The sequence below is a fragment of the Arachis ipaensis genome, chromosome B10 (genome assembly GCF_000816755.2).
Source record: "Arachis ipaensis cultivar K30076 chromosome B10, Araip1.1, whole genome shotgun sequence".
NCBI lineage: Eukaryota > Viridiplantae > Streptophyta > Magnoliopsida > Fabales > Fabaceae > Arachis > Arachis ipaensis.
This window is the reverse complement of record NC_029794.2, coordinates 20,658,603-20,684,496: the sequence shown is the minus strand read 5'-3', so window position 1 is coordinate 20,684,496 and position 25,894 is coordinate 20,658,603. Positions and strand designations below refer to the sequence as shown.

Genomic DNA, 25,894 nt, shown 5'->3' with positions numbered 1-25,894 from the left:
AAACTTCTAAATATTTTTATATCATTGTATCTAAATAAAATTGGTAAATAAAAAGTACTTTTACCTAAGATATCTAAATATCAAATTTGTTTCACTTTTAAAAGATCTTTTAAAAAAATATCACTAATTTTTTTTAAAGATCATCCAAACAAATTTTTAATTATGTGTATTAGATCTAACACAAATAAATATTTGTAATACATGATTAAGAATAGAATTTAGCTAACATGTATTTTTAGAACATATATTAAAATTATTACCGATAAAAAATTTTATTATTTATTTATTTATTTATTTTAATAAATACACAACAAATATTTGTAAATTAAACTCAATATATTTTTTATAAAATTTTCTTTAATTAATAGCTTTAACATGTGCACTTAATTAAATCGTTAATAGTATATATCTCATGCATGATGAATCAATAGGATATAAAATGATTTATTTTCCTGTTTATTCTTAGCATCTTAGTGCTGTTTGTGGCGAGCTTTAAGCCTATTGTGGATTGAGAAAAAGGAAGCTCAACAAACTTAAAGAACAACTTTTTCAATAAAATGGTGGTCTATTGTTGCAGCAAAAAATTGCCAAACATAGAGGTTCAATGGAAACTTAAAGTCACAAGTTCCATTGCTTGTTTATGACTTCGTTGAAGGTGGTACTCTTCATGAGGGTCTTAATGGTCAGAACCAATCTTTAAAGCTAAAGTGGAAAACAAGATTAAGAAACTGCTGGGGCTTCTATCATATAAAACATCCTAAAGTTTTATATTCCCATCCCCTCTTAATATAAAGGATCCAAGATACTATAATAATTAAAACCACTAATAATCAATTATACTCAATAGATACACATTAGGAATTATATCCCCTCCTCGTCATAAACAATTTAGCATTGAAAGAAATCATTCATTCTAATTTATCATATAGCTGTTCAAAATTTAGTCCAAGACAAAAGGATTCCAACACAAGTAGGGCCAAATCAATTTCAATATTTCAAGTGTAGCCATAAAGAAAAACTCCATGCATAGCCTAATGAGAGAATGTTAGGTCTCCAACAACCACCTTATGTACCAAAATATATAGGCAAAACATGAAACACAGTCTTAAACTCTAATTGGACTTGGTTAATGGCATATTAGGAGGGACCAGTGCCATTTGACCCGAATAGATACCATCAATGGAGGTCTGTCAGAACTCAAAAGTATCCAACAATATTAAATTACAGCCCAAACAATTGTTCTTTAAAAACCAAGTCAAAATATCAAACTATCATGAATCAAAAGACCTCATTATCTTCTGGTGTTTTATTAAGGTCATAAGTTAGCATGGAAGCGTTGTGTCTAGTCAAAACAATCTCATCATAACTATTACTGGGCACAACGTCTTCTTCCTGCATTGAATCTTGAACTATCTCTCTTATTTCTTTCGTTATCTCTTGAATCTTGTCCCGAAATAGACCTAAAAGTTACATGATAGCCAAACAATTCTAATTTATTACAACTTATACAAAAAACATGGTTAAAGTTAACATTATAGATGTCTTGTTTGGCTTACATTCCCAGAGTCGTGCAAGTTTTCTTTCTATATGAATGAATTTCTTCCGAGATGCAATATCAAGTTCAACAATAAGACTGTTCTCATAGCTTGCCTGCACAATGTAAGAAAAGTGCATTTCGAAGTAGTGTAATAGTTGAAAACTAGAAAGTGATCAACATAATTAATCAGATGCACTTTTCATTCAACATCAACAACATTATAGGCTTTGTAGCAACTAAAGAATATTGCAACTGAAAAGGAAGCAGTGAAGAGGATTCGAAATAAAAAAAATATCGAAAATTCCTCCTTTTTTTTTTTAGAATTCAAATCGAATAGGATAAGTTAGAAAAGAGAAAGAATAAAAGAGAAGGTGGATTTGTCCTTCACCTATGCTATGGAAACTCCCAATGTCAGGTCTAACTTCGACGGTGAGAAAATAAAGTACAAAATTGAAAATAAAGAACAATCGAGCCAATGGAAAAAAAATACAAAATCAACGGGAAAAAATTGAAAATAAAGAAAAATCGAGCCAATGGAAAAAAAATACAAAATCAACGGAAAAAAATGAGACAGCACGGTCAATATAGGATTTCAAGTTAACTTAAACAAATAAAAATACTACACATTTAAAAGGTATATTGCTCTAACATTCTAAATACTCTTGTTTGAAATAAAGTTTTAAGGCGGCCACTTAAATGAAGTCATGAAAAGTAACTTTCGCTGAAGTCGCCCTTGTGATTGAAATAAGTGTCCCACATGATTTATTTGTTAATTTGGTTTGGTTTTATTGAACTGTATTGAACCAAATCATGAGTTCAAATTATATGGTTCAAATTTAAAAAAAACAAATATATTTTTGATGAGCGGATATTTTATACACTTTTTGGCATCATTTTTATATAGTTTTTAGCATGATTTGTTTAAGTTTTATTAAGTTTTCATAGGTTTTAGTGTAAAATTTATATTTTTGGATTCTACTTTGAGATTTTGTGTTTTTATGCAATTTCAGGTATTTTCTGGCTGAAATTGAGGAGCTGGAGCAAAAGTCTAATTCAGAAACAGAGAAAACACTGCAGATGCTGTCTAGATCTTACCTCCTTGCACTCAAAAGAGCTTTTCTGGAATTACAGAAGTTCAAATAGAGCGTTTTCAATGGATATAGAAAGCTGACTTCTAGAGCTTTTCAGCAATGTATAATAGTCTATACTTTACTTTGGAATTGAAGGCCCAAAACTGGCGTCCAACGCCAGCCTCCTGCCCAGTCCAGGCGTCTAACGCCCAAAGGAGGAGACCAGCAACCAAACGCCCAAAGAAGACCCCCCTAGCCAGCGTTCGACGCCCTAGAGGCCTCCAAGCACATGGATCTCATCAAAACTCAGCCCAAAAAAGACTGTTTTACCCTTTCTTATGTAATCCTTAGTCATTTGTTTAGTATTTAAAGAACTTTTACACCTCTCATTAAGGGAGATCAGCCATATTTCGTTTTACACATTGTATTTTCTATCAGTATGAGTTTTTAAACCTCCTAGGTTGAGGGGAGGAGCCCTGCTGAGTTTTATGGATTAATAAAAGTATTACTGTTTCTCTTCAATCCATGTTTGATTCAATTCTAAGATGTATCTTCATTCTTCAACTTGATGAATGGGATGACCCGTGATAATCATCTTCGTTCTTCATACTAAGACCACATGCCTGACAACCACCCGTGTTCTTCTTAGGTTCGTGTGAATACGTAACTGGAAAGTATCGGACCACCAACTTGATTATACATCTCTTAGACGGCTAATTCACGACTTCGTTGGGGACTTCTCGAGACACTAGTTCAGCTAAGGTATGGGAGATTAGGGTCTCTGTGGTAGAGGCTAGAACCCAAAGGCACAACATTCTCTGATCTGGAAGATCCGACCTTGTCTGTGGCATTTTTGAGTAGGATCATTAAGGAGAATGGACTGCAGGAGCTTCACCCTCAATCAGAATGGATCCACACTAACCCTGGGATTCAAATCTGGAGGAGCATTGGTGACCTTTCAACTGGCGACAATCACATATAGCCTGCCATAGAAGAAATCATTCACAATTGAAGAAGACAGTAATACCAGAGTTAATCCAGAAGGATAAAGCATCTCCAAGCCTTAACCATCTTTTTATCATTGTAAACAGGTCAACCTAGTTAAGATCTCTCTTTATTCCTTTTATGCAATTAAACAACATACCAACATCTCATACTCACTTGACTAAGATTTGCAAGATAATCATAGCTTGCTTCAAACCACAAGCCTCGTGGGATCGACCCTGACTCGCTCAGGTATTACTTGGACGACCCAGTGCACTTGCTTGTATAGTTGTACGAAGTGTGGGGATTTGTGCACCAAGTTTTTGGCGCCGTTGTCGGGAAATGTTCGAGTTCAAAATTTAATTTTCAAATTTAAAATTTAAATTTCAAATCTTTTTAATTTAAAACTTATCTTCTCTTAACTTTCTTATCTTATCTTTCTTATATAACTTATCTTATCTTTTCTATCTTATCTTCTTTTAAATTTTAAAATTAAATCTTTTTCAAATTTTTTCAATTCTTATCTTGTTGACTTTTTTCAAATATTTTTAAAATCAAATCTTTTCTAATCTTCTATCTTATCCTGTTTTCAAATCTTTCTTAATTGGTTACTTGTTTACTCTCTCTTCTTTTTCAAAACTTCCTAACTAATTCTTCTCTCTCCTATTTTCGAAAATTCTCCTCTATCTCTCCTATTTTCGAAAATTCATCATTTAATTTTCAAATATTTTGAATTCATTAACCTTTATTTTTGAATTACATAAATAAATAAAATAAAAACAAAAATATTTTAATTCTTGTTTATCTTTTCTACTTCTAATTCTTCTCTCTTTATTCGAATTCTTCTTCTCCTTCTTCTATCTTTATTCTTCTTTCTCTTCTTTCTTCACATCTCATAGGGAGTCCTCTATTCTTGAACATAGAGCTCCCATTCTCCTCTTTTCTTGGTTTCTTCTTTTCTTGTTTATGACCAGGAACAGGGATAAAGAACATCTCTTTAATCTTAATCTTGAACCTGAGAGGACTTTAAGGAGGAGCTTACAACAAGTTAAAGCACAACACTCCAGAAGAAACCTCTTAGAAAATTTCGTACAAGAAGCTGAAGACATGGCCAAACATGAAGGAGAGGCAAGAAAGGTTCTTGGTGACTTCACCATGCCTACCTCTGATTTCTATGGCAGAAGCATCTCTGTACCTGCCATTGGAGCTAACAACTTTGAGCTTTAGCCTTAGTTAGTCTCTCTTCTGCAATAGAATTGCAAGTTCCATGGACTTCCACTGGAAGATCCACATTAGTTCCTAGCTGAATTCTTGCAAATCTGTGATACTGTTAAGACCAATGGAGTGGATCCTGAGGTCTATAGACTTATGCTGTTTCCCTTTGTTGTAAGAGATAGAGCTAAGATATGGTTGGATTCTCAACCAAAAGAGAGCCTAGACTCTTGGAAAAAGCTAGTCAATGCTTTCTTGGCCAAATTCTTTCCTCCTCAAAGGATGAACAAAATCAGAGTGGAAGTTCAAACCTTCAGACAAAAAGAAGGTGAATCCCTCTATGAAGCTAGGGATGAATGCATTCTTGGCCAAATTCTTCCCTCCTCAAAGGATGAGCAAAATCAGAGTAGAAGTTCAATCCTTCAGACAAAAAGAAGGTAAATCCCTCTATGAAGTTTGGAAAAGATACAAGAAACTAATCAGGAGGTGTCTTCCTGACATGCTCTCAGAATGGTCTATCCTAGGAATTTTCTATGATGGTCTGTCTGAGATGTCCAAAAGATCATTGGACAGCTCTGCAGGTGGATCACTTCACTTGAAGAAAACGCCTGCAGAAGCAAGAAAACTCATTGAGATGGTTGCAAACAACCAATTCATGTACACTTCTGAAAGAAACTCTGTAGGTAATGGGGTACCTCAAAAGAAAGGAGTTCTTGAAGTTGACACTCTGAATGCCATATTGGCTCAGAACAAGATCTTGACCCAGCAGGTCAATATGATCTCTCAGCATTTGACTGAAATGCAAGCCACAGCTGGCAGCACTCAGGAAGCTTCTTCTGAAGTAGAAGCCTAATAAACCCCAATCTGGTGGTTTATCTTGTGTAGATTTGGGGGATTTTATCAATATTTTCTGAACTTATTCATATAAATTGCATGGTTTTGTGTTTCCTTCTTAATTTTGCTTCATGGTTCAAAACATGCTTTTTTAACCCTAAAAATGCCAAATTTTAATCCTTTTCTATTACCATTCAATGCCATGATGTGTTTGTTAAGTGTATTCAGGATCTATAGGGCAAGGATGGCCTAGAAGATGGAAAGGAAGCATGCACAAGTGGAAGGAACATGAAAAATGGAGCTTTGGAGAATTGGCTGTGACGCGCACGCGTGGATGACACTCACGCGTAGATGCATGTAGCTGGCACTGGTGCGCAAGAACTGGCGCACTCGCGTGGCTTGCCAAAATCTCACCGACGCGTACGCGTGGCTTGTAGAACTCAGATTACGCGCAAGCGTGGCCGACGTGCACGCGTGACGCCCAGCACGTGACCTCATTAATGAACTCATGGCTAGCAATTTCTGGGAGGCTCCAGGCCCAAATTCAACTTGATTCTGCATGAAAAAGACCCAGGAATTGAGGGAGGAAGGGGGGAACTTATTCACTCACACATTACACACAATTTTAGCTAGTTTTTGTTTCTAGTTTTTGTAGAGAGAGAAACTCTCATCTCTCTCTAGATCTTAGCCTTCTCAATTTCAATTTTACTTGGATCCTTTGGTTAGATCTGTGTTAATTCAATTTTACATTGCTTTAATTTGTAGATCTCATTCTCCTACTCTCATTTAATGTTCTTGTTATTCTAGTTATTTTGGATCTTAGATTTGGATCTTGTTTACATTGATTTCTATTAATGCATTGAGGAATTTCATGTTCATTGTTGATAATTACTTTGTTGTTGTTAGTTGTTTGTAGTAGATAACTTTGATTTGAATTTTCTTCTCAATTTGACATTGTCTTTCATTCTTGCTCACCAAGTGTTTGAGGAAATGTCCATTGTAGTTTTGGAGTAGATTTTCACTCTTGGCTTGGGGGTTGGGTAATTGGCGACACTTGAATTGTCAAAGTCTTTTGCAATTGATAATTGGAAGTTGCTAGTTGACTTGAATGCCACTAAAGCTAGTCTTTCCTTAGGATTTGACTAGGACTTGTGGACTCATGTTGATTGTATCCACTTGACTTTCCTTCATAGTTAGAAGTTAACTAAGTGGAGCAATGGCCAATTCTTGTTACAATTGATGGAGTCAATGATGATAGGAATTCCAATTTCTACCCCTAGCCAAGGATTTTACATTGATTGATTATCATTCTCTCTTGTTAGTTTAATTTCTTAGTTTCCTTATTCCATTTGTTAATTGTTCATCACTTTAGTTTCATGTTCATTTACTTTTCTTGCATTCAACTCCAAAAACACCAAGAGAACTCCTAAACAATGACGTGCATCTTAGGGCAACTCCTAGAGAGAACGACCCGGGATTCTACTCTCGGTTATTGATTTTTAATTGTGATGACACACTCTTTAATTTTGGTGCGGGATAGCTTGTTGGTTTAGACTATACTCACGACGGAATTTTATTGGTAAATTATAGACCGACAAATATCACACAAAAAAGCCTATGATCCTGATCAACCCACCATGGAGGAATCATCCTAACCTTTCATGGAAGGATTAACAGAAGCCTCAGCAAAGCTTCAATAATAATCAAGGTGGAAGGAACCAGAATAGGTTTAATAACAGGCCACCATTCCCATTTTCTCAAGGGAACATGGACACTCCTAAGCAGAGCCTTTCTGACTTAGCCATTCTAGTCTCCAGCCTCTCTAAGACCACTCATAGTTTCATAACTAAGACAATGTCCTCCATCAGAAATTTGGAGGTACAGATTGGTCAATGGTGCACGAAATTACAATCACACTTTTGCAACTCCGTACAACTAACCAGCAAGTGCACTGGATCATCCAAGTAATACCTTACGTGAGTAAGGGTCGATCCCACGGAAATTGTCGGCTTGAAGCAAGCTATGGTTATCTTGTAACTCTTAGTCAGGATATCAATAATTCTCAGATTTAATTGTAAAAAGTAAAAGAACATGAAATAAATATTGTTATGCAGTAATGGAGAACAGGTTGAGGTTTTGGAGATGCTTTGTCTTCTAATTTTCTGCTTTCCTACTGTCTTCTTCATCATACACGCGAGGCTCCTTCCATGGCAAGCTGTATGTTGGTGGATCACCGTTGTCAATGGCTACCATCCGTCCTCTCAGTGAAAATGGTCCAAATGCACTGTCACCGCACGGCTAATCATCTGTCGATTCTCACTCATGTTGGAATAGGATCCATTGATCCTTTTGCGTCTGTCACTACGCCCAGCACTCGTGAGTTTGAAGCTCGTCACAGTCATCCCTTCCCAGATCCTACTTGGAATACCACAGACAAGGTTTAGACTTTCCAGATCTCAGGAATGGCCGCCAATAATTCTAGCCTATACCACGAAGGTTCCAATCTTAGATTAGAAACCCAAGAGATACACATTCAAGCTTGATTGCATGTAGAACGGAGGTGGTTGTCAGGCACGCGTTCATAGGTGAGAATGATGATGAGTGTCACAGATCATCACATTCATCAGGTTGAAGTGCAAATGAATATCTTAGAATAGAAGCAAGCATGATAGAATGGAAAATAGTAATAATTGCATTAATTCATGAAGAACAGCAGAGCTCCTCACCCCCAACAATGGGGTTTAGAGACTCATACCGTAGAAGATACAATATGAAACGTGTAGAGTGTCATGAGGTACAAGATGAATCACTAAAAGTAGTTTTTATAATAAATAGTGACCTAGGGTTACAGAAAATGAGTAAGCTAGAACAGTTAGTGTAAAAATCCACTTCCGGGCCCACTTGGTGTGTGCTTGGGCTGAGCATAGAAGCTTTCATGTGTAGAGACCTTTCTTGGAGTTAAACGCCAGCTTTTGTGCCAGTTTGGGCGTTTAACTCCAGTTTTCATGCCAGTTTTGGCGTTTTGACGCCATAACTTCTATGCTGACTTGGAACGCCGGTTTGGGCCATCAAATCTCGAGCAAAGTTTGGACTATTATATATTTCTGGAAAGCCTAGGATGTCTACTTTCCAACGCAATTGAGAGCACGCCAATTGGGCTTATGTAGCTCCAGAAAATCCACTTCAAGTGCAGGGAGGTCAGAATCCAACGGCATCTGCAGTCCTTTTTCAGCCTCTGAATCAGATTTTTGCTCAGGTCCCTCAATTTCAGCCAGAAAATACCTGAAATCACAGAAAAATACACAAACTCATAGTAAAGTCGAGAAATGTGATTTTTGAATAAAAAATAATAAAAACATAATAAAAACTAATTAAAATATGCTAAAAACATACTAAAAATAATGCCAAAAAGCGTATAAATTATCCACTCATCACAACACCAAACTTAAATTGTTGCTTGTCCCCAAGCAACTGAAAATCAAATGGGATAAAATAAGAGAATATACAATGAATTCCAAAAATTACTATGAAGATCAGTCTTAATTATATGAGCGGGGCTATTAGCTTTTTGGCTCTGAATAGTTTTGGCATCTCACTTTTTTTCTTTGAAGTTCAGAATGATTGGCATCTATAGAAACCCAGAATTCAGATAGTGTTATTGATTCTCCTAGTACAGTATGTTGATTCTTGAACACAGTTACTTTATGAGTCTTGGCCGTGACCCTAAGCATTTTGTTTACTAGTATTACCACTGGATACATAAATCCCACAGACACATAACTGGGTGAACTTTTTCAGATTGTGACTCAGCTTTGCTAAAGTCCCCAATTAGAGGTGTCCAGAGCTCTTAAGCACTCTCTTTTTCCTTTGGAGCACGACTTTAACCGCTCAGTCTCAAGTTTTTACTTGACACCTTCACGCCACAAGCACATGGTTAGGGACAGCTTGGTTTAGCCGCTTAGGCCAGGATTTTATTCCTTTAGGCCCTCCTATCCACTGATGCTCAAAGCCTTGGATCCTTTTTATTGTACCCTTGCCTTTTGGTTTAAAGGGCTATTGGCTTTTTCTACTTTCTTTTTCTTTTCTCTCTTTTTTTTCGCCACATTTTTTTTCTGCAAGCTTTTCACTGCTTTTTCTTGCTTCAAGAATCATTTTTATGATTTTTCAGATCACCAATAACATTTCTCCTTTTCCATCATTCTTTCAAGAGCAAACAATTTTAACATTCATAAACAACAAATTCAAAAATATGCACTATTCAAGCATTCATTCAGAAAAACAAAAAGTATTACCACCACATCAAAATAATTAATCTGTTTTAAAATTTGAAATTCATGTACTTCTTTTTCTTTTGCAATTAAAAACATTTTTTATTTAAGAAAGGTGATGGATTCATAGGACATTCATAGCTTTAAGACATAAACTTTAAATTTTATTAATCATGGAATGAAAATAAGACTTCAAAAATAAATATAAGAGCAAAATAATAATAATAGAAGACAGAAAATTAAAAACAGAAAAATAAATGACTCTTAAAATAGATTCCTAATAATAGAGGTTATCACAGAGTTAGGACTCAACAACCTTGATTTTGAGCAGTGGATGCTCCTTCATTCTGTGGGGTGTTTGGTCCTTCCAGGGAGAGCTTCTGGCGCTTCAGCTCCTGTAGCTCACGCCCCTGCTTCTCATGTTCCTTTAGCAGTTTTCAGAGCATGCAGTTTTGATTCTGCTGTTCTTCCTTAAGTTGATCCACAGCTTCTTGCACCTTGGTGACAGATGCTTCTAAGCGGGTCCAGTAGTCAATTTCAGGGATTTCTGGGAGGAACTCCTGCGCCCTCCTTTTGATGGAGTTGTCTTGCACTTGTTGTCCTTCCATTGACTTCTTAGTGATTGGGTGTTCGATTGGAATGAATTCATCTACTCCCATCCTCACCCCAGCATCTTTACATAGCAGAGAAATTAAGCTTGGGTATGCTAGTTTGGCTTCAGTGGAGTTCTTGTTTGCAATTGTGTAAATCTCACAAGAAATCAGATGTTGAATCTCTACTTTTTTTCCCAGCGTAATGCAATGAATCATCACTGCTCTTTTGACAGTGACCTCAGAGCGGTTGCTAGTGGGCAGTATGGAATGCCCAATGAAGTCCAACCAGCCTCTTGCAACTGGTTTAAGATCTCCTCTCTTGAGTTGGTTTGGGACACCTTTTGAATTGGTTATCCACTTAGTTCCAGGGAGGCATATGTCCTCTAGAACTTAGTCCAACCCCTTATCTTCTCTCACCATTCTCCTATTAAAGGATTCTGGATCATCTTGTAGTTGAGGCAATTTGAAGACCTCTCTTATTTTGTCCAGATGAAAGTAAATAATCCTTCCTCTGACTATGGTTTTGTAGGTATGAAAGGCGGTTCCAGTTATTCTCTGCTTATCTGTCAGCCACAGATTTGAATAGAATTCCTGAACCATGTTTCTTACAACCCTTGTTTCAGGATTAGCTAGAATTTCCCATCCTCTGTTTCGAATTTGCTCTTGGAACTCCAGATATTCGTCTTCTTTCAGATTGAATTTAACTTCCAGGATCACTGATCTTAGATCCATTATTTTATGGTAATGGTCTGCATGTTCTTTGGTGAAGAACCTCTCTTGATTCCAAAGACTCTTTGGAGTATTCTCTTTCTTGCCTCTTGAATTGGTTTGTTTTCACTTAAGAGCCATGATCTTGATGAGTCTTAGCTCAGTGATCACGGAAAAATACACCAAACTTAGAGGTTTGCTTGCCCTTAAGCAAAAGAAAGGAAAGGGGAGAGAGAGGAGGAGAGGCAAATTTGAATGGAGGAGAGGAGGGGATGGCCGAATGTGTATTTATAAGAGGAGGGGAGGGATTTCGAAAATTTTGAAAGAGATATGACATAGAGATATGATTGGTGGAAGAAAATAAAATCATGATATGAAAAAGATGAGATTTTTAATTGAAAAAGATATAAAGAGGTTAAATCTAAAAATTTGTTTATGCATATAAGAATTAAGAGATGATATGATGAGTTGGAAAAGATTTGGAAAGGAATTGAAAAGATACTTGAGTTTTTGAAGAAGATTTGGGAAGGATTTGAAAGAAATTTGAAAAGAGATTTAGAAAAGTGTTGAATTTTTTGAAAATTGAGGGTGAATGATGAAAGTTTGAAATATGTTTATGCAGAAAATTATGAGTCAAAACATGAAAATTTGAAAAATTTTGAAGTGGAAAACAAAATCCTCTCCCCCTGTCTTTCTGGCGTTAAACGCCCAGAATGGTATCCATTCTGGCGTTTAACGCCCATAAGTTGGCCATTGTGGGCGTTTAACGCCCAGCCAAGTACCCTGGCTGGCGTTAAACGCCAGAAATCCTTTGGTACTGGGCATTTTTCTGAACGCCCAGGATGCTGCTATTCTTGCGTTAAATGCCCAGAGTGGTACCCATTCTGGCGTTTAATGCCCAAAATGGTACCTTTACTGGCGTTAAACGCCCAAAATGCTCTTTACTGGCGTTTTCTTGCTAGTGAGCTCCTTTTCTCTGCTTTTTGCACTGAATCTTGTTGTAACTCTGTGAATTCCTTCAATTTTGATGATTAATCTTGAAGAGAATTTATATTAAACTTCTCTAAGTGTTAAGTAAAACAAATAACCTGCTAATGGCTGGGTTGCCTCCCAGCAAGCGCTTCTTTATTGTCTTTAGTTGGACCTTGACTGAGCTTTATTCAAGCCTCAGTTTTGAGCATTCTTGCTCAAAATTGCTTTCAAGATAATGTTTGATTCTCTGTCCATTAACAATGAACTTTTTATCAGAATCAATATCCTGAAGCTCAACATATCTATACGGTGATACACTCGTGATCACATATGGTCCCCTCCACCGGGATTTCAATTTCCCAGGGAATAGTATGAGCCTAGAGTTAAATAGCAGAACCTTCTATCCTGGTTCAAAGACTCTAGATGACAGTTTCTTATCATGCCACTTTTTTGCTTTCTCCTTATAAATTTTAGCATTTTCAAAAGCATTGAGTCTGAATTCCTCTAGCTCATTTAGCTGGAGCAATCTTTTCTCTCCAGCTAACTTGGCGTCCAGGTTTAGGAATCTGGTTGCCCAGTAGGCCTTACGTTCCAGTTCCACGGGCAGATGACAGGCCTTGCCATATACAAGCTGGTATGGAGAGGTTCCTATAGGAGTCTTGAATGCTGTTCTGTATGCCCACAGAGCATCATCCAAGCTTTTCGCCCATTCCTTTCTCGGGCAATTACAGTCCGTTCCAGGATTCTTTTTAGTTCTCTATTAGAGACTTCAGCCTGCCCATTTTTCTGTGGGTGATATGGAGTTGCTACTTTGTGGCTAATTCCATATCGGACCATAGCAGAGTAAAGCTGTTTATTACAGAAATGAGTGCCCCCGTCACTGATTAGTACTCTGGGGATGCCAAATCTGCTGAAAATATGTTTCTGGAGGAATTTCAGTACGGTCTTAGTATCATTAGTGGGTGTGGCAATTGCTTCTACCCATTTAGATACATAGTCTACTGCCACCAGAATGTAAGTGTTTGAGTATGATGGTGGGAAGGGACCCATGAAGTCAATACCCCATACATCAAACAACTCAATCTCTAAGATCCCTTGTTGAGTCATGGCATAACCATGAGGCAAGTTGCCAGCTCTTTGGCAACTATCACAGTTACGCACAAACTCTCGGGCATCTCTATAGAGAGTAGGCCAGTAGAAGCCACATTGGAGGACCTTAGTGGCTGTTCGCTCACCTCCGAAATGTCCTCCATACTGTGATCTATGGCAGTGCCATAGGATCTTCTGTGCCTCTTCTCTGGGTACGCATCTGCAAATCATTCCATCTGCACATCTCTTAAGAGATATGGTTCATCCCATAAGTAGTACTTAGCATCTGAAATTAGTTTTTTCGTCTGCACCCTGCTGTACTCTTTGGGTATGAACCTCACAGCTTTATAATTTGCAATGTCTGCAAACCATAGTGCTTCCTGAATGGCGAAAAGTTGCTCATCCAGAAAGGTTTCAGAGATCTCAGTAAGAGGGAGGGACGCCCCTGCTACTGGTTCTATCCGGGACAGGTGATCAACTACCTGGTTCTCTGTCCCTTTTCTGTCTCTTATTTCTATGTCAAACTCTTGCAGAAGCAACACCCATCTTATGAGCCTGGGTTTTGAATCCTGCTTTGTGAGTAGGTATTTAAGAGCAGCATGGTCAGTATACACAATCACTTTTGAACCTACTAAGTAGGATCTAAACTTGTCAATGGCATAAACCACTACAAGTAACTCTTTTTCTGTGGTTGTGTAATTCTTCTGTGCATCATTTAAAACATGGCTAGCATAGTAAATGACGTGCAGAAGCTTGTTATGCCTCTGTCCCAACACTGCACCAATGGCATGGTCACTGGCATCACACATTAGTTCGAATGGTAATGTCCAGTTTGGTGCAGAGATGACTGGTGCTGTGACCAGCTTAGCTTTCAGGGTCTCAAATGCCTGCAGACACTCTGTGTCAAACACAAATGGCGTGTCAGCAGCTAGCAGATTGCTCAGAGGTTTTGCTATTTTTGAAAAATCCTTTATAAGCCTCCTATAGAATCTTTCATGCCCCAGAAAGCTTCTGATTGCTTTTACATTGGCAGGTGGTGGTAATTTTTCAATTACCTCTACCTTAGCTTAATCCACCTCTATTCCCTTGTTTGAAATTTTATGCCCAAGGACAATTCCTTCAGTCACCATAAAGTGACATTTTTTCCAGTTTAAAACTAGGTTGGTCTCTTGGCATCTTTTCAGAACAAGTGCTAAATGGTCAAGACAGGAGCTGAATGAGTCTCCAAATACTGAAAAGTCATCCATGAAGACTTCCAGAAATTTTTCTACCATATCAGAGAAAATAGAAAGTATGCACCTCTGAAAGGTTGCAGGTGCATTGCATAGACCAAAACGCATCCTTCTGTAGGCAAAACTCCAGAAGGACATGTGAATGCTGTTTTCTCTTGATACTGAGGATCTACTGCAATTTGGTTGTAGCCTGAATAGCCATCCAAAAAGCACTAATAGTCATGACCTGCTAGTCTCTCTAGCATCTGGTCTATGAATGGTAAAGGAAAATGATCCTTTCTGGTGGCTGTATTGAGCCTTCTGTAGTCAATACACATACGCCACCCTGTAACTGTTCTTGTAGGAACCAGTTTATTTTTTTCATTGTGAACCACTGTCATTCCTCCCTTTTTGGGTACAACTTGGACAGGGCTTACCCAGGGGCTATCAAAAATAGGATAAATAATCCCAGTCTCTAGTAACTTAGTGACCTCTTTCTGCACCACCTCCTTCATGGCTGGATTTAGCCGCCTCTGTGGTTGAACCACTGGCTTAGCATCATCCTTCAAGAGGATCTTGTGCATGCATCTTTCTGGGCTAATGCCTTTAAGATCACTTATGGACCACCCAAGAGCTGTCTTGTGTGTCCTTAGCACTTGAATTAGTGCTTTCTCTTCCTGTGGATTTAAACCAGAGCTTATGATCACTGGAAAAGTGTCACCTTCTCCCAGAAATGCATATTTCAGGGATGGTGGTAGTGGTTTGAGCTCGGGTTTAGGAGGCTTGTCCTCTTCTTGAGGAATTTTCAGAGGTTCTTTTATTTCCTCTGATCCCTCCAGATCAGGCTGAACATCTTTAATGATGTCCTCTAGCTCTGATTCGAGACTTTCAGTCATATTGATCTCTTCCACCAAAGAGTCAATAATATCAGTGCTCATACAGTCATTTGATGTGTCTGGATGCTGCATAGCTTTGACAGCATTTAACTTGAACTCATCCTCATTGACTCTCAGGGTCACTTCCCCTTTTTGTACATCAATAAGAGTTGGTCTAGTTGCTAGGAAAGGTCTTCCTAGAATGAGAGTTGCACTCTTGTGCTCCTCTATTTCCAGCACTACAAAGTCAGTGAGAAAGGCAAATGGCCCAACCTTGACAATCATGTCCTCAATTATGCCTGATGGATATTTAATGGAGCCATTAGCAAGTTGAAGACATATTCGGGTTGGTTTGACTTCTTTAGTCAAGCCAAGCTTTCTGATAGTGGATGCAGGTATTAGGTTGATACTTGCTCCAAGGTCACATAGAGCTGTCTTGGTGCAAGCACCCTCTAATGTGCATGGTATCATAAAGCTTCCTGGATCTTGAAGCTTCTCTGTTAAGCTTTTCAGAATGATTGCACTACATTCTTCAGTGAGAAACACCTTTTCAGTTTCTCTCCAATCCTTCTTATGACTTAAGATCTCTTTCATGAACTTAGCATAAGAGGGTATTTGCTCAAGTGCCTCTGCAAACGGGATCTTTATCTCAAGAGTCCTGAGATAGTCTGCAAAGCGGGCAAATTGTTTATCCTGTTCTGCTTGGCAGAGTTTCTGAGGATAAGGCATCTTGGCTTTATATTCTTCAACCTTAGTTGCTGCAGGTTTATTCCCTACAGAGGTGGTTGGAGAAGCCTTCTTAGAGGGGTTACTATCAGCACTTGTAGGTGTCTGATCCCTCATTGGCGTTTGAACGCCAGGATTGGGTGCTGGATGGGCGTTTAACGCCAGCTTCCCACCATTTTCTGACGTCTGAACGCCAGAAATGGGCAAGGAATGGGCGTTTAACGCCAACTTTTCTCCCTTTTCTGGCGTTTGAACGCCAGAAGTGGGCATCCACTGGGCGTTTGACGCCAATCTTTCACCCTTTTCTGGCGTTTGAATGCCAGAATTATTCCTCTCTGGGCTCTTGCTGTCCTCAGAGGGATTTTGGGCAGTGGTTTGGTCTTCCTCTGTCAGTTGTTCCTTTCTTGGCTTTCTGCTACTTTGAGCTGATTTATTCAATGTCTTCCCGCTCCTTAATTGGACAGCTTGGCATTCTTCTGTTATCTGTTTAGATAGCTGCTGTCTTGTCTGATTCAATTGTGCTTCCATATTCTTATTAGCATTTTTAGTGTCTTGGAGTATCTCTTTAAATTCTGCTAATTGTTTTGTCATAAGGAGTAATTGCTGATTAAGTTCAACAATCTGTTCTTGAGGATTAGGATCAGTAGTTACTGCCCTAGCCTCTTCTTTTATAGAGGACTCACTGCTTGAGTACAGATGTTGATTTCTAGCAACCATATCTATGAGTTCTTGAGCTTCTTCAATCGTCTTTCTCATGTGTATAGATCCACCAGCTGAGTAGTCTAGAGACGTTTGAGCTCTTTCTGTAAGCCCATAGTAGAAGATGTCTAACTATACCCACTCTGAAAACATTTTAGAGGGGCATTTCCTTAGCATCCCTCTGTACCTCTCCCAGGCATTATAAAGGGATTCATGATCCTCTTGTTTAAAGCCTTGGATATCCAGCCTTAGCTGTGTCATCCTTTTTGGAGGGTAAAATTGATTCAGGAATTTGTCTGATAATTGTCTCCATGTTTTTATGCTTGCTGTGGATTGGTTATTTAACCACCTCTTAGCTTGATCTTTTATAGCAAATGGAAACAGTAATAATCTGTAGACATCCTGATCCACTTCTTTATCACGTACTGTGTCAGCAATTTGTAGGAACTGTGCCAGAAACTCAGTAGGTTCTTCCTGTGAAAGACCGGAATACTGGAAATTTTGCTGCACCATGATAATGAGCTGAGGATTTAGCTCAAAACTGCTTGCTTTGATGGGAGGTATACAGATGCTACTCCCATATGCAGCTGTAATGGGGTTAGCATATGACCCTAGAGTCCTTCTGGACTGTTCATTTTCACTTAAGTCCATGATGGAGAAAGAGAGATGATGTGGATTGCAAATAAAATATATTTTTATTTTTATTTTATTTTAATTAAAATTAACCGAATAAAATAAAACGAAATAAATGAAAAAAATAAAATAAAAGTTTCGAAAATTAAGAGAAAAAGTAAAAAGATAAATAAATAATTCGAATGCTAAAATGGCTAATTAATTAAAAAGATTTGAAAAATTCTGGATATGGTTTTCGAAAATTAGAAGAAAATAAAATAAAAGCAAATTGAAAACTAAATTAATTAATTAATTAAAAAGATTTTAGAATTAGCAATCAAAAAGATATGATTGAAAATTATTTTAAAAAGATATGATTGAGAAGATATGATTTTAATTTATTAAAAAAATATGATTGAAAAGATATGATTGAAGAAATTTAAAAGATTTGAAAAGATCAATTTTTGAAATTAGAATTTTAACTTGACTAAAAAAAAGATATGATTTTGAAAATCTTTGACTAATTTAATGCAAAATTTCGAAATTTATGAGTAAAATAAGAAAAAGATATTTTTTTTTATTTTTGAATTTTAATGAGGAAAGAGAAAAACAACAAAATGACACTGAACTTAGAAATTTTAGATCAAAACAAAGAGAACAAATAGGAAAACTTTGAATGTCAAGATGAACACCAAGAACACTTTGAAGATCAAGATGAAGACCAAGAACAAATTTTTGAAAAATTTTTAAGTAAATAAAAGCACAAAAACACCAAACTTAAAATTTTTAGAAAATCAAACACAAATTTTTGAAAATTTAAAGGAAAACACAAAGAGGACACCAAACTTAGAATTTTTAAAGATCAAGAAGAGACTAGGAACATGCAAATTCGAAAAATCAAAAGAAAATAAAAGCATGCAATTGACACCAAACTTAAAATATGAAACTAAAATCAAATAAAATACTCTAAACCAATAAAAATAAATTATTCCTAATATAAGCAACAAGATAAACCGTCAGTTGTCCAAACTCAAACAATCCCCGGCAACGGCGCCAAAAACTTGGTGCACGAAATTACAATCACACTTTTGCAACTCCGCACAACTAACCAGCAAGTGCACTGGGTCGTCCAAGTAATACCTTACGTGAGTAAGGGTCGATCCCACGGATATTGTCAACTTGAAGCAAGCTATGGTTATCTTGTAACTCTTAGTCAGGATATCAATAATTCTTAGATTTAATTGTAAAAAGTAAAAGAACATGAAATAAATACTTGTTATGCAGTAATGGAGAACAGGTTTAGGTTTTGGAGATGCTTTGTCTTCAAATTTTCTGCTTTCCTACTGTCTTCTTCATCATACACGCGAGGCTCCTTCCATGGCAAGCTGTATGTTGGTGGATCACCGTTGCCAATGGCTACCATCCGTCCTCTCAGTGAAAATGGTTCAAATGCGCTGTCACCGCACGGCTAATCATCTGTCGGTTCTCACTCATGTTGGAATAGGATCCATTGATCCTTTTGCGTCTGTCACTACGCCCAGCACTCGTGAGTTTGAAGCTCGTCACAGTCATCCCTTCCCAGATCCTACTTGGAATACCACAGACAAGGTTTAGACTTTTCGGATCTCAGGAATGGCCGCCAATAATTCTAGCCTATACCACGAAGGTTCCAATCTTAGATTAGAAACCCAAGAGATACACATTCAAGCTTGATTGCATGTAGAACGGAGGTGGTTGTCAGGCACACGTTCATAGGTAAGAATGATGATGAGTGTCACAGATCATCACATTCATCAGGTTGAAGTGCGAATGAATATCTTAGAATAGAAGCAAGCATGATAGAATGGAAAACAGTAATAATTGCATTAATTCATGAAGAACAGCAGAGCTCCTCATCCCCAACAATGGGGTTTGGAGACTCATGCCGTAGAAGATACAATATGAAACATGTAGAGTGTCATGAGGTACAAGATGAATCACTAAAAGTAGTTTTTATAATAAACTAGTGATCTAGGGTTACAGAAAATGAGTAAGCTAGAACAGTTAGTGTAAAAAATCCACTTCCGGGGCCCACTTGGTGTGTGCTTGGGCTGAGCATAGAAGCTTTCACGTGTAGAGACCTTTCTTGGAGATAAACACCAGCTTTTGTGCCAGTTTGGGCGTTTAACTCCAGTTTTGATGCCAGTTCTGGCGTTTTGATGCCAGAATTTCTATGCTGACTTGGAACACCGTTTTGGGCCATCAAATCTCAAGCAAAGTATGAACTATTATATATTGCTGGAAAGCCCAGGATGTCTACTTTCCAACGCAATTAAGAGCGCACCAATTGGGACTCTGTAGCTCCAGAAAATCCACTTTGAGTGCAGGGAGGTCAGAATCCAACGGCATCTGCAGTCCTTTTTCAGCCTCTGAATCAGATTTTTGCTCAGGTCCCTCAATTTCAGCCAGAAAATACCTGAAATCATAGAAAAATACAAAAAATCATAGTAAAGTCTAGAAATGTGATTTTTGAATAAAAACTAATAAAAACATAATAAAAACTAATTAAAATATGCTAAAAACATACTAAAAACAATGCCAAAAAGCGTATAAATTATCCGCTCATCAGTCAATTGAGCAAGAGGGTCCCTGAGACCCCTCCTGACACTCTTCCAAGTAACATTGAAGTGAACCCAAGAGAAGAGTGCAAGGCTATCACCACTGAGGCTGAGGCCGAAACTGGAGAGACTGGGAAGGAATTAAACGCCAGTGAGGAAGACCTCACTGGGCGTTCAACGCCCAAAATGGCTAAGAGCCTGGGGCTGAACACCAGTAAGGAAGCCCTCACTAGGTGTTTAATGCCCCAATAGGTAGGGAAGCTGGCGTTGAACGCCAGCCAGGACATCCCTGCTGGGCGTTCAACGCCCAAAATGGTAAGGGAACTGGCGTTTAACGCCAGTAAGGATATACAACATGGGCACTCAATGCCCAAAGAGCCATCAGAGATGGCGAACGCCAGTAAAGGCACACCCTCTGAGTGCTCAATACCATTCAGGAAATCCCTATCCAAGAGCTAAAGGAAACCAAGGCTCATATAGAGACCATAGAGGTTCTCTTGCGTGCACTCTTGCAATGCATGAGTTCTGATGAACACTCATCTTCTGATGAGGATGAAGACACTAGGGAAGAGCAAGTTGCTCGATACATAGGAGCTCTGATGAAGTTGAATACCAAGATATTTGGTACAAAGCCTTTGGAGGAAGAACCTCCATTGCTTTCCAAAGAACTCAATGCTTTGGTTCAGAAAAAGTAGAGGATGTCTTGGTAAAGGTTGAAGACCACTACATCCCTACAAACTTCATAGTCTTGGATACTGAGAAAGATAAAGATGAATCCATCATCCTTGGAAGACCTTTCTTAGCCACTGCCAATGCTATCATTGATGTCTAAGGGAGAATTAATTCTACAACTAGGGAAGGATCACATCTTGTTCAAGATGCCTCACCCCAACTCTCCCTCTAAGATAACTGTACAACACCTAGTGTTCCAACCATCTCTTTCAGTGCAAAGCTGTACTAAGCCCCAAACATCAATTCTAAGTTTGGGGTTGGGTAGCCATTAATAAGCTTTGAGAACAAAGGTACTAGGAAAAAAGTACCTAAACGTTGGAGGGACAAGAAAGTACTAGGAAGAGAGTTGTCTTCACCAAGAAACCAGTCATACCACATACAGTATAGAGCATGTGGAACTCATTCATGAGAAGATAGGAAGAAAGTTCACTGTAAGGGGCGAAATTCTGAACCCGTACCCACCTCCGTAAGGAGCTAACGTCAAGCTAATGACGTTAAAGAATCGCTTGTTGGGAGGCAACCCAACCTTAATTAATTATTTCTATTTTCTTTATTTTATTTTTCTTTAAGTTATTTTTTTAGGTTCATGATCATGTGCAGCAGTCAGAACAGAGACAGAAACATTCAGCAGTGAAAATAGAACACTCTGGATGGAATGTTGTTGGAGTTGAACGCTAGACAGGGAGCAGACCCTGGGCGTTCAATGCCAGTGCAGGGGTAGGGAATCTGAATTCCCTAGCCTCTTAGGACCAGTGGGTCCCACAGCATCTTTACGTACCCCACTTCTTCCTTCTTTCTTTCATACTTCCCCATACACTCTTCCATATAAACCCTAACCAAATCACACCTATATCACTTCCCCAACATCATCATAACTCCCACCAACCCCACCCACTTCAAAATCAAATTTCCCTCCCATTTTCCCATCCATGATCGAACCCAACCCTACTCCCTCCTATAAATATCCCTCATTCTAACCCTTCATACACACACCTTTCATACCCATCAAATCCCCTTTGACCGAATTGCCTTCCCCCTCCATCTCCTTCTATTTTCTTCTTGTTCTACTCCATTCTTCTCTTTTATTTTTTTTTTGCTCTATGATAAGAAAGGCTTTTAAGTTTGGTGTGGGAAAAGCATTACTTTTTTCTTTTTGCTTTCCATTACCACTTATGGCACCCAAGATTGGAGAATCCTCTAGAAAGAGGAAAGGAAAGGCAGTAGCTGCCACCTCCAAATCTTGGGAGATGGAGAGATTCATTACCAAAGCCCACTAAGACCACTTCTATAAAGTAATGGCAGAGAAAAAGGTGATCCCTGATGTCCCTTTCAGGGTCAAGAAGAATGAGTATCCGGAAATTCGAAGAGAGATCCGGAGAAGAGGTTGGGAAGTCCTAACCAATCCTATCCAAGAGGTTGGGATCTTAATGGTGTAAGAGTTCTATGCTAATGTATGGGTCATGAAAAACTATGACATTAGTGTGTACCTAAATCCCAAGAATTGGAGCACCATGGTCCGAGGAAGAATCTTAGATTTTAGCTCGGAAAGTGTGAGGTTGGCGTTCAACTTGCCCTTGATGCAAGGAGACCCACATCCTTACACTAGGAAAGTCAACTTTGATCAGAGACTGGATCAAGTGCTCTCAGACATATGTGTGGAAGGAGCACAGAAGAAAAGGAATTCCCAAGGCAAGCCCATTCAACTAAGAAGGCTTGACCTCAAGCCCATAGCTAGAGGATGGTTGGAATTCATTCAACGCTCTATCATCCCCGCTAGCAACCAGTCAGAAGTGACCATTGAAAGAGCCATCATGATCCCTTGCATCATGATTGGAAGTGAGGTGAAAATACATGAGGTGATCCCTCAAGAATTGTACAAGATAGCAGAGAATCCTTCCACTAAAGTAAGGTTGGCATTCCCACACCTCATCTGTCATTTATACAATTCAGCTGGAATTGTCATAGAGGGAGATATCTCCATTGAGGAGGACAAGTCCATCACTAAGAAGAGGATAGAACAAACTAGAGAGCATGCACATGAGCTTGTGCAGCCGCCTCAGCATGAGATCCCTAAGATACCTCAAGGGATGTATTTTCCTCCTCAAAGTTATTAGGGTCAATCACATACTTCCATGGGAGAATTGAGCTACAACATGAATCAGTTGAGGATGGAGCATCAAGAGCATTCCATCATCCTCAATGAAATTAGAGAAGATCAAAGGGCTATAAGGAAAGAACAACAAAGACAAAGGAGTGACATTGAAGAATTCAAGCACTACATTGGATCCTCAAGAAGGAGCACTAGCCGCCACCATTAAAGGTGGATTCGTTCTCTTAATCTCCTTTTCTTATGTTATTTTTCTGTTTTCTGTTATGTTGTATTGTCTGTTCTCTTGTTCTTATTGCATCATCATTTCCATTTATGTCTTAAAGTTGTAAAATGTTCCATATATCTCTCACCTTGCTTAAAAAGGAAATTTTATTTGGAAAGAATTGAGAGATACATAAATTTCAAGTTATATAATAAGAATAGTTCAATTAATTTGATGTGGTGGCATTGCTTTAGTTTTCTGAATGTATGAATAAACAGTGCATATTTGAAGTTGGAATTTTAGAATGTTGGCTCTTGAAAGAATAACAAAAAAGGAAAAGTATTATTGATGATCTGAAAAATCTAAATAAATTGATTCTTGAAGCAAGAAAAAGCAGCAGAAAGAAAAAGAAAAAGCATGTTGCAAAAGAAAAAAAATAATATATATGCATGCGAAAAAAATGGCAAAAAAAAATAAATAAATAGAAAAGTAAATAAAAAAAGCCAATAGCTCTTTAAACCAAAAGGTAAGAGCAAAAAGTCAGTAACCCTTTAAACCAAAAGGCAAGGGTAAAAGGATCCAAAAATCCTAAGAGTGTGCTTAAGAACTCTGGACACCTCTATGTGGAGATTCTAGCAAAGCTGAATCACAATCTAAAAGGGTACACCTAGTTAAAGTGTCTATGGCATTTATGTATCCGGTGGTAATACTGAAAAACAAAGTGCTTAGGATCACGGCCAAGACTCTAAAAGCTGTGTTCAAGAATAAAAAAGAACTAAACTAGGAGAGTCAATAATATCATATGGATTCTAAGTTCCTAAAGAGACCAACACTTTTGAGTTTCAATGGATAGTGAGATGCCAAAACTATTTAGAGGCAAAAAGCTACTAAGTCCCAGTCATCTAATTGAAACTGAGCTTCATTGAAAACTCTGAGATTTATTGTATCTTACTTTTCTTTTTATCCTACTATGTTTTTAGTTTCTTGGGGACAAGCAATAGTTTAAGTTTGGTGTTGTGATGAGCGGACATTTTATACGCTTTTTGGCATCATTTTTATATAGTTTTTAGCATGTTTTGTTTAAGTTTTATTAAGTTTTCATAGGTTTTAGTGTAAAATTCACATTTTTTTATTCTACTTTGAGTTTTTGTGTTTTTATGCAATTTCAGGTATTTTTTGGCTGAAATTGAGGAGTTGGAGCAAAAGTCTGATTCAGTGACAGAGAAAGCACTGCAGATGTTGTCTGGATCTGACCTCCTTGCACTCGAAAGAGCTTTTTTGGAGCTACAGAAGTTCATATGGAGCGTTTGCAATGGCTATGGAAAGCTAACTTTCAGAGCTTTGCAGCAATGTATAATAGTCTATACTTTGCTTCGGAATTGAAGGCCCAAAACTGGCGTCCAACGCCAGACTCCTGCCCTAGTCCAAGCGTCCAGCGCCCAAAGGAGGAGACCAGCGTCCAAACGCGTAAAGAGGACCCTTTAGCCAGCGTTCAACGCCCTAGAGGCCTCCTAGCACATAGATCGCATCAAAGCTCAGCCCAAACACTCACCAAGTGGGATCTGGAAGTGGATTTTAGCACTAATAGACTGTTTTACCCTTTCTTATGTAATCCTTAGTCATTAGTTTAGTATTTAAAGAACTTTTACACCTCTCATTAAGGAAGATCAGCCATATTTTATTTTACACATTGTATTTTCTATCAGTATAAATTTCTAAACCTCCTAGGTTGAGGGGAGGAGCCCTGCTAAGTTTTATGGATTAATAAAAGTTTTACTGTTTCTCTTCAATCCGTGTTTGATTCAATTCTAAGATGTATCTTTGTTCTTCAACTTGATAAATGGGATGACCTATGATAATCATCTTCGTTCTTCATACTAAGACTGCGTGCCTGACAACCACCCGTGTTCTTCTTAGGTTCGTGTGAATACGTAACTGGAAAGCATCGAACCACCAGCTTGATTATACATTTCTTAGATGGCTAATCCATGACTTCGTTGAGGACTTTTCGAGACACTAGTTCAGCCGAGGTATGGGGAGATTAGGGTCTTTGTGGTAGAGGCTAGAACCCAAAGGCGCATCATTCTTTGATCCGAAAGATCTGACCTTGTCTGTGGTGTTTTGAGTAGGATCATTAAGGAGAATGGACTGCAGGTGCTTCACTCTCAATTAGAATGGATCCACACTAACCCTGGGGTTCAGATCTGGAAGAGCATTGGCGACCTCTCCACCGGCGACAATCACATACAGCTTGCCATAGAAGAAATCATTCACAATTGAAGAAGACAGTAATACCAGAGTTAATCCAGAAGGATAAAGCATCTCCAAGCCTTAACAATCTTTTTATCATTGTAAACAGGTCAACCTAGTTAAGATCTCTCTTTATTCCTTTTATGCAATTAAACAACATACCAACATATCCTATTCGCCTGACTAAGATCTGCAAGATAACCATAACTTGCTTCAAACCACAATCCTCGTGGGATCGACCCTTACTCGCTCAGGTATTACTTGGACGACCCAGTGCACTTGCTGGTACAGTTGTACGAAGTGTGGGGATTCGTGTACTAATCTTTAGGTTAATATTTTTACTAATAAATTTACTAAATTTTTTTCTCCTTCAATAATAAAAATAAAAAAAACTAAAAAGTAAGTTATAATTTGTGTATTTAAATTTAAATAAATTATAATAAATAAACCATATTAAAAAATTGTAATTAATTAAACAAAATTTAGTCTGAACATTAAAAATAATTTTGTTTTTATAAAGTTATTGATTATTTTTATATTAACAATTGTGATTCATTTATAAATTAAATTAATATTTATATTTATTAACAGATTAAAAAATCTAAATATAACT

General features: G+C 37.9%; 1 protein-coding gene across 1 annotated transcript in view; it reads right to left on the bottom strand.

The window, feature by feature from the left end:
- Nucleotides 993–25,894, bottom strand: part of LOC110267909 — a 40,025-nt gene continuing 15,123 nt past the window's right edge. Inside the window, exons 3-4 of the mRNA XM_021113764.1 lie at nucleotides 1,557–1,650; nucleotides 993–1,460 (exon numbers count right to left, since the gene is read on the bottom strand). Of these exons, the coding sequence (XP_020969423.1) occupies nucleotides 1,279–1,460; nucleotides 1,557–1,650 (276 nt within the window). The 3' untranslated portion in view covers nucleotides 993–1,278. The remainder of the gene's footprint in view (nucleotides 1,461–1,556; nucleotides 1,651–25,894) is intronic.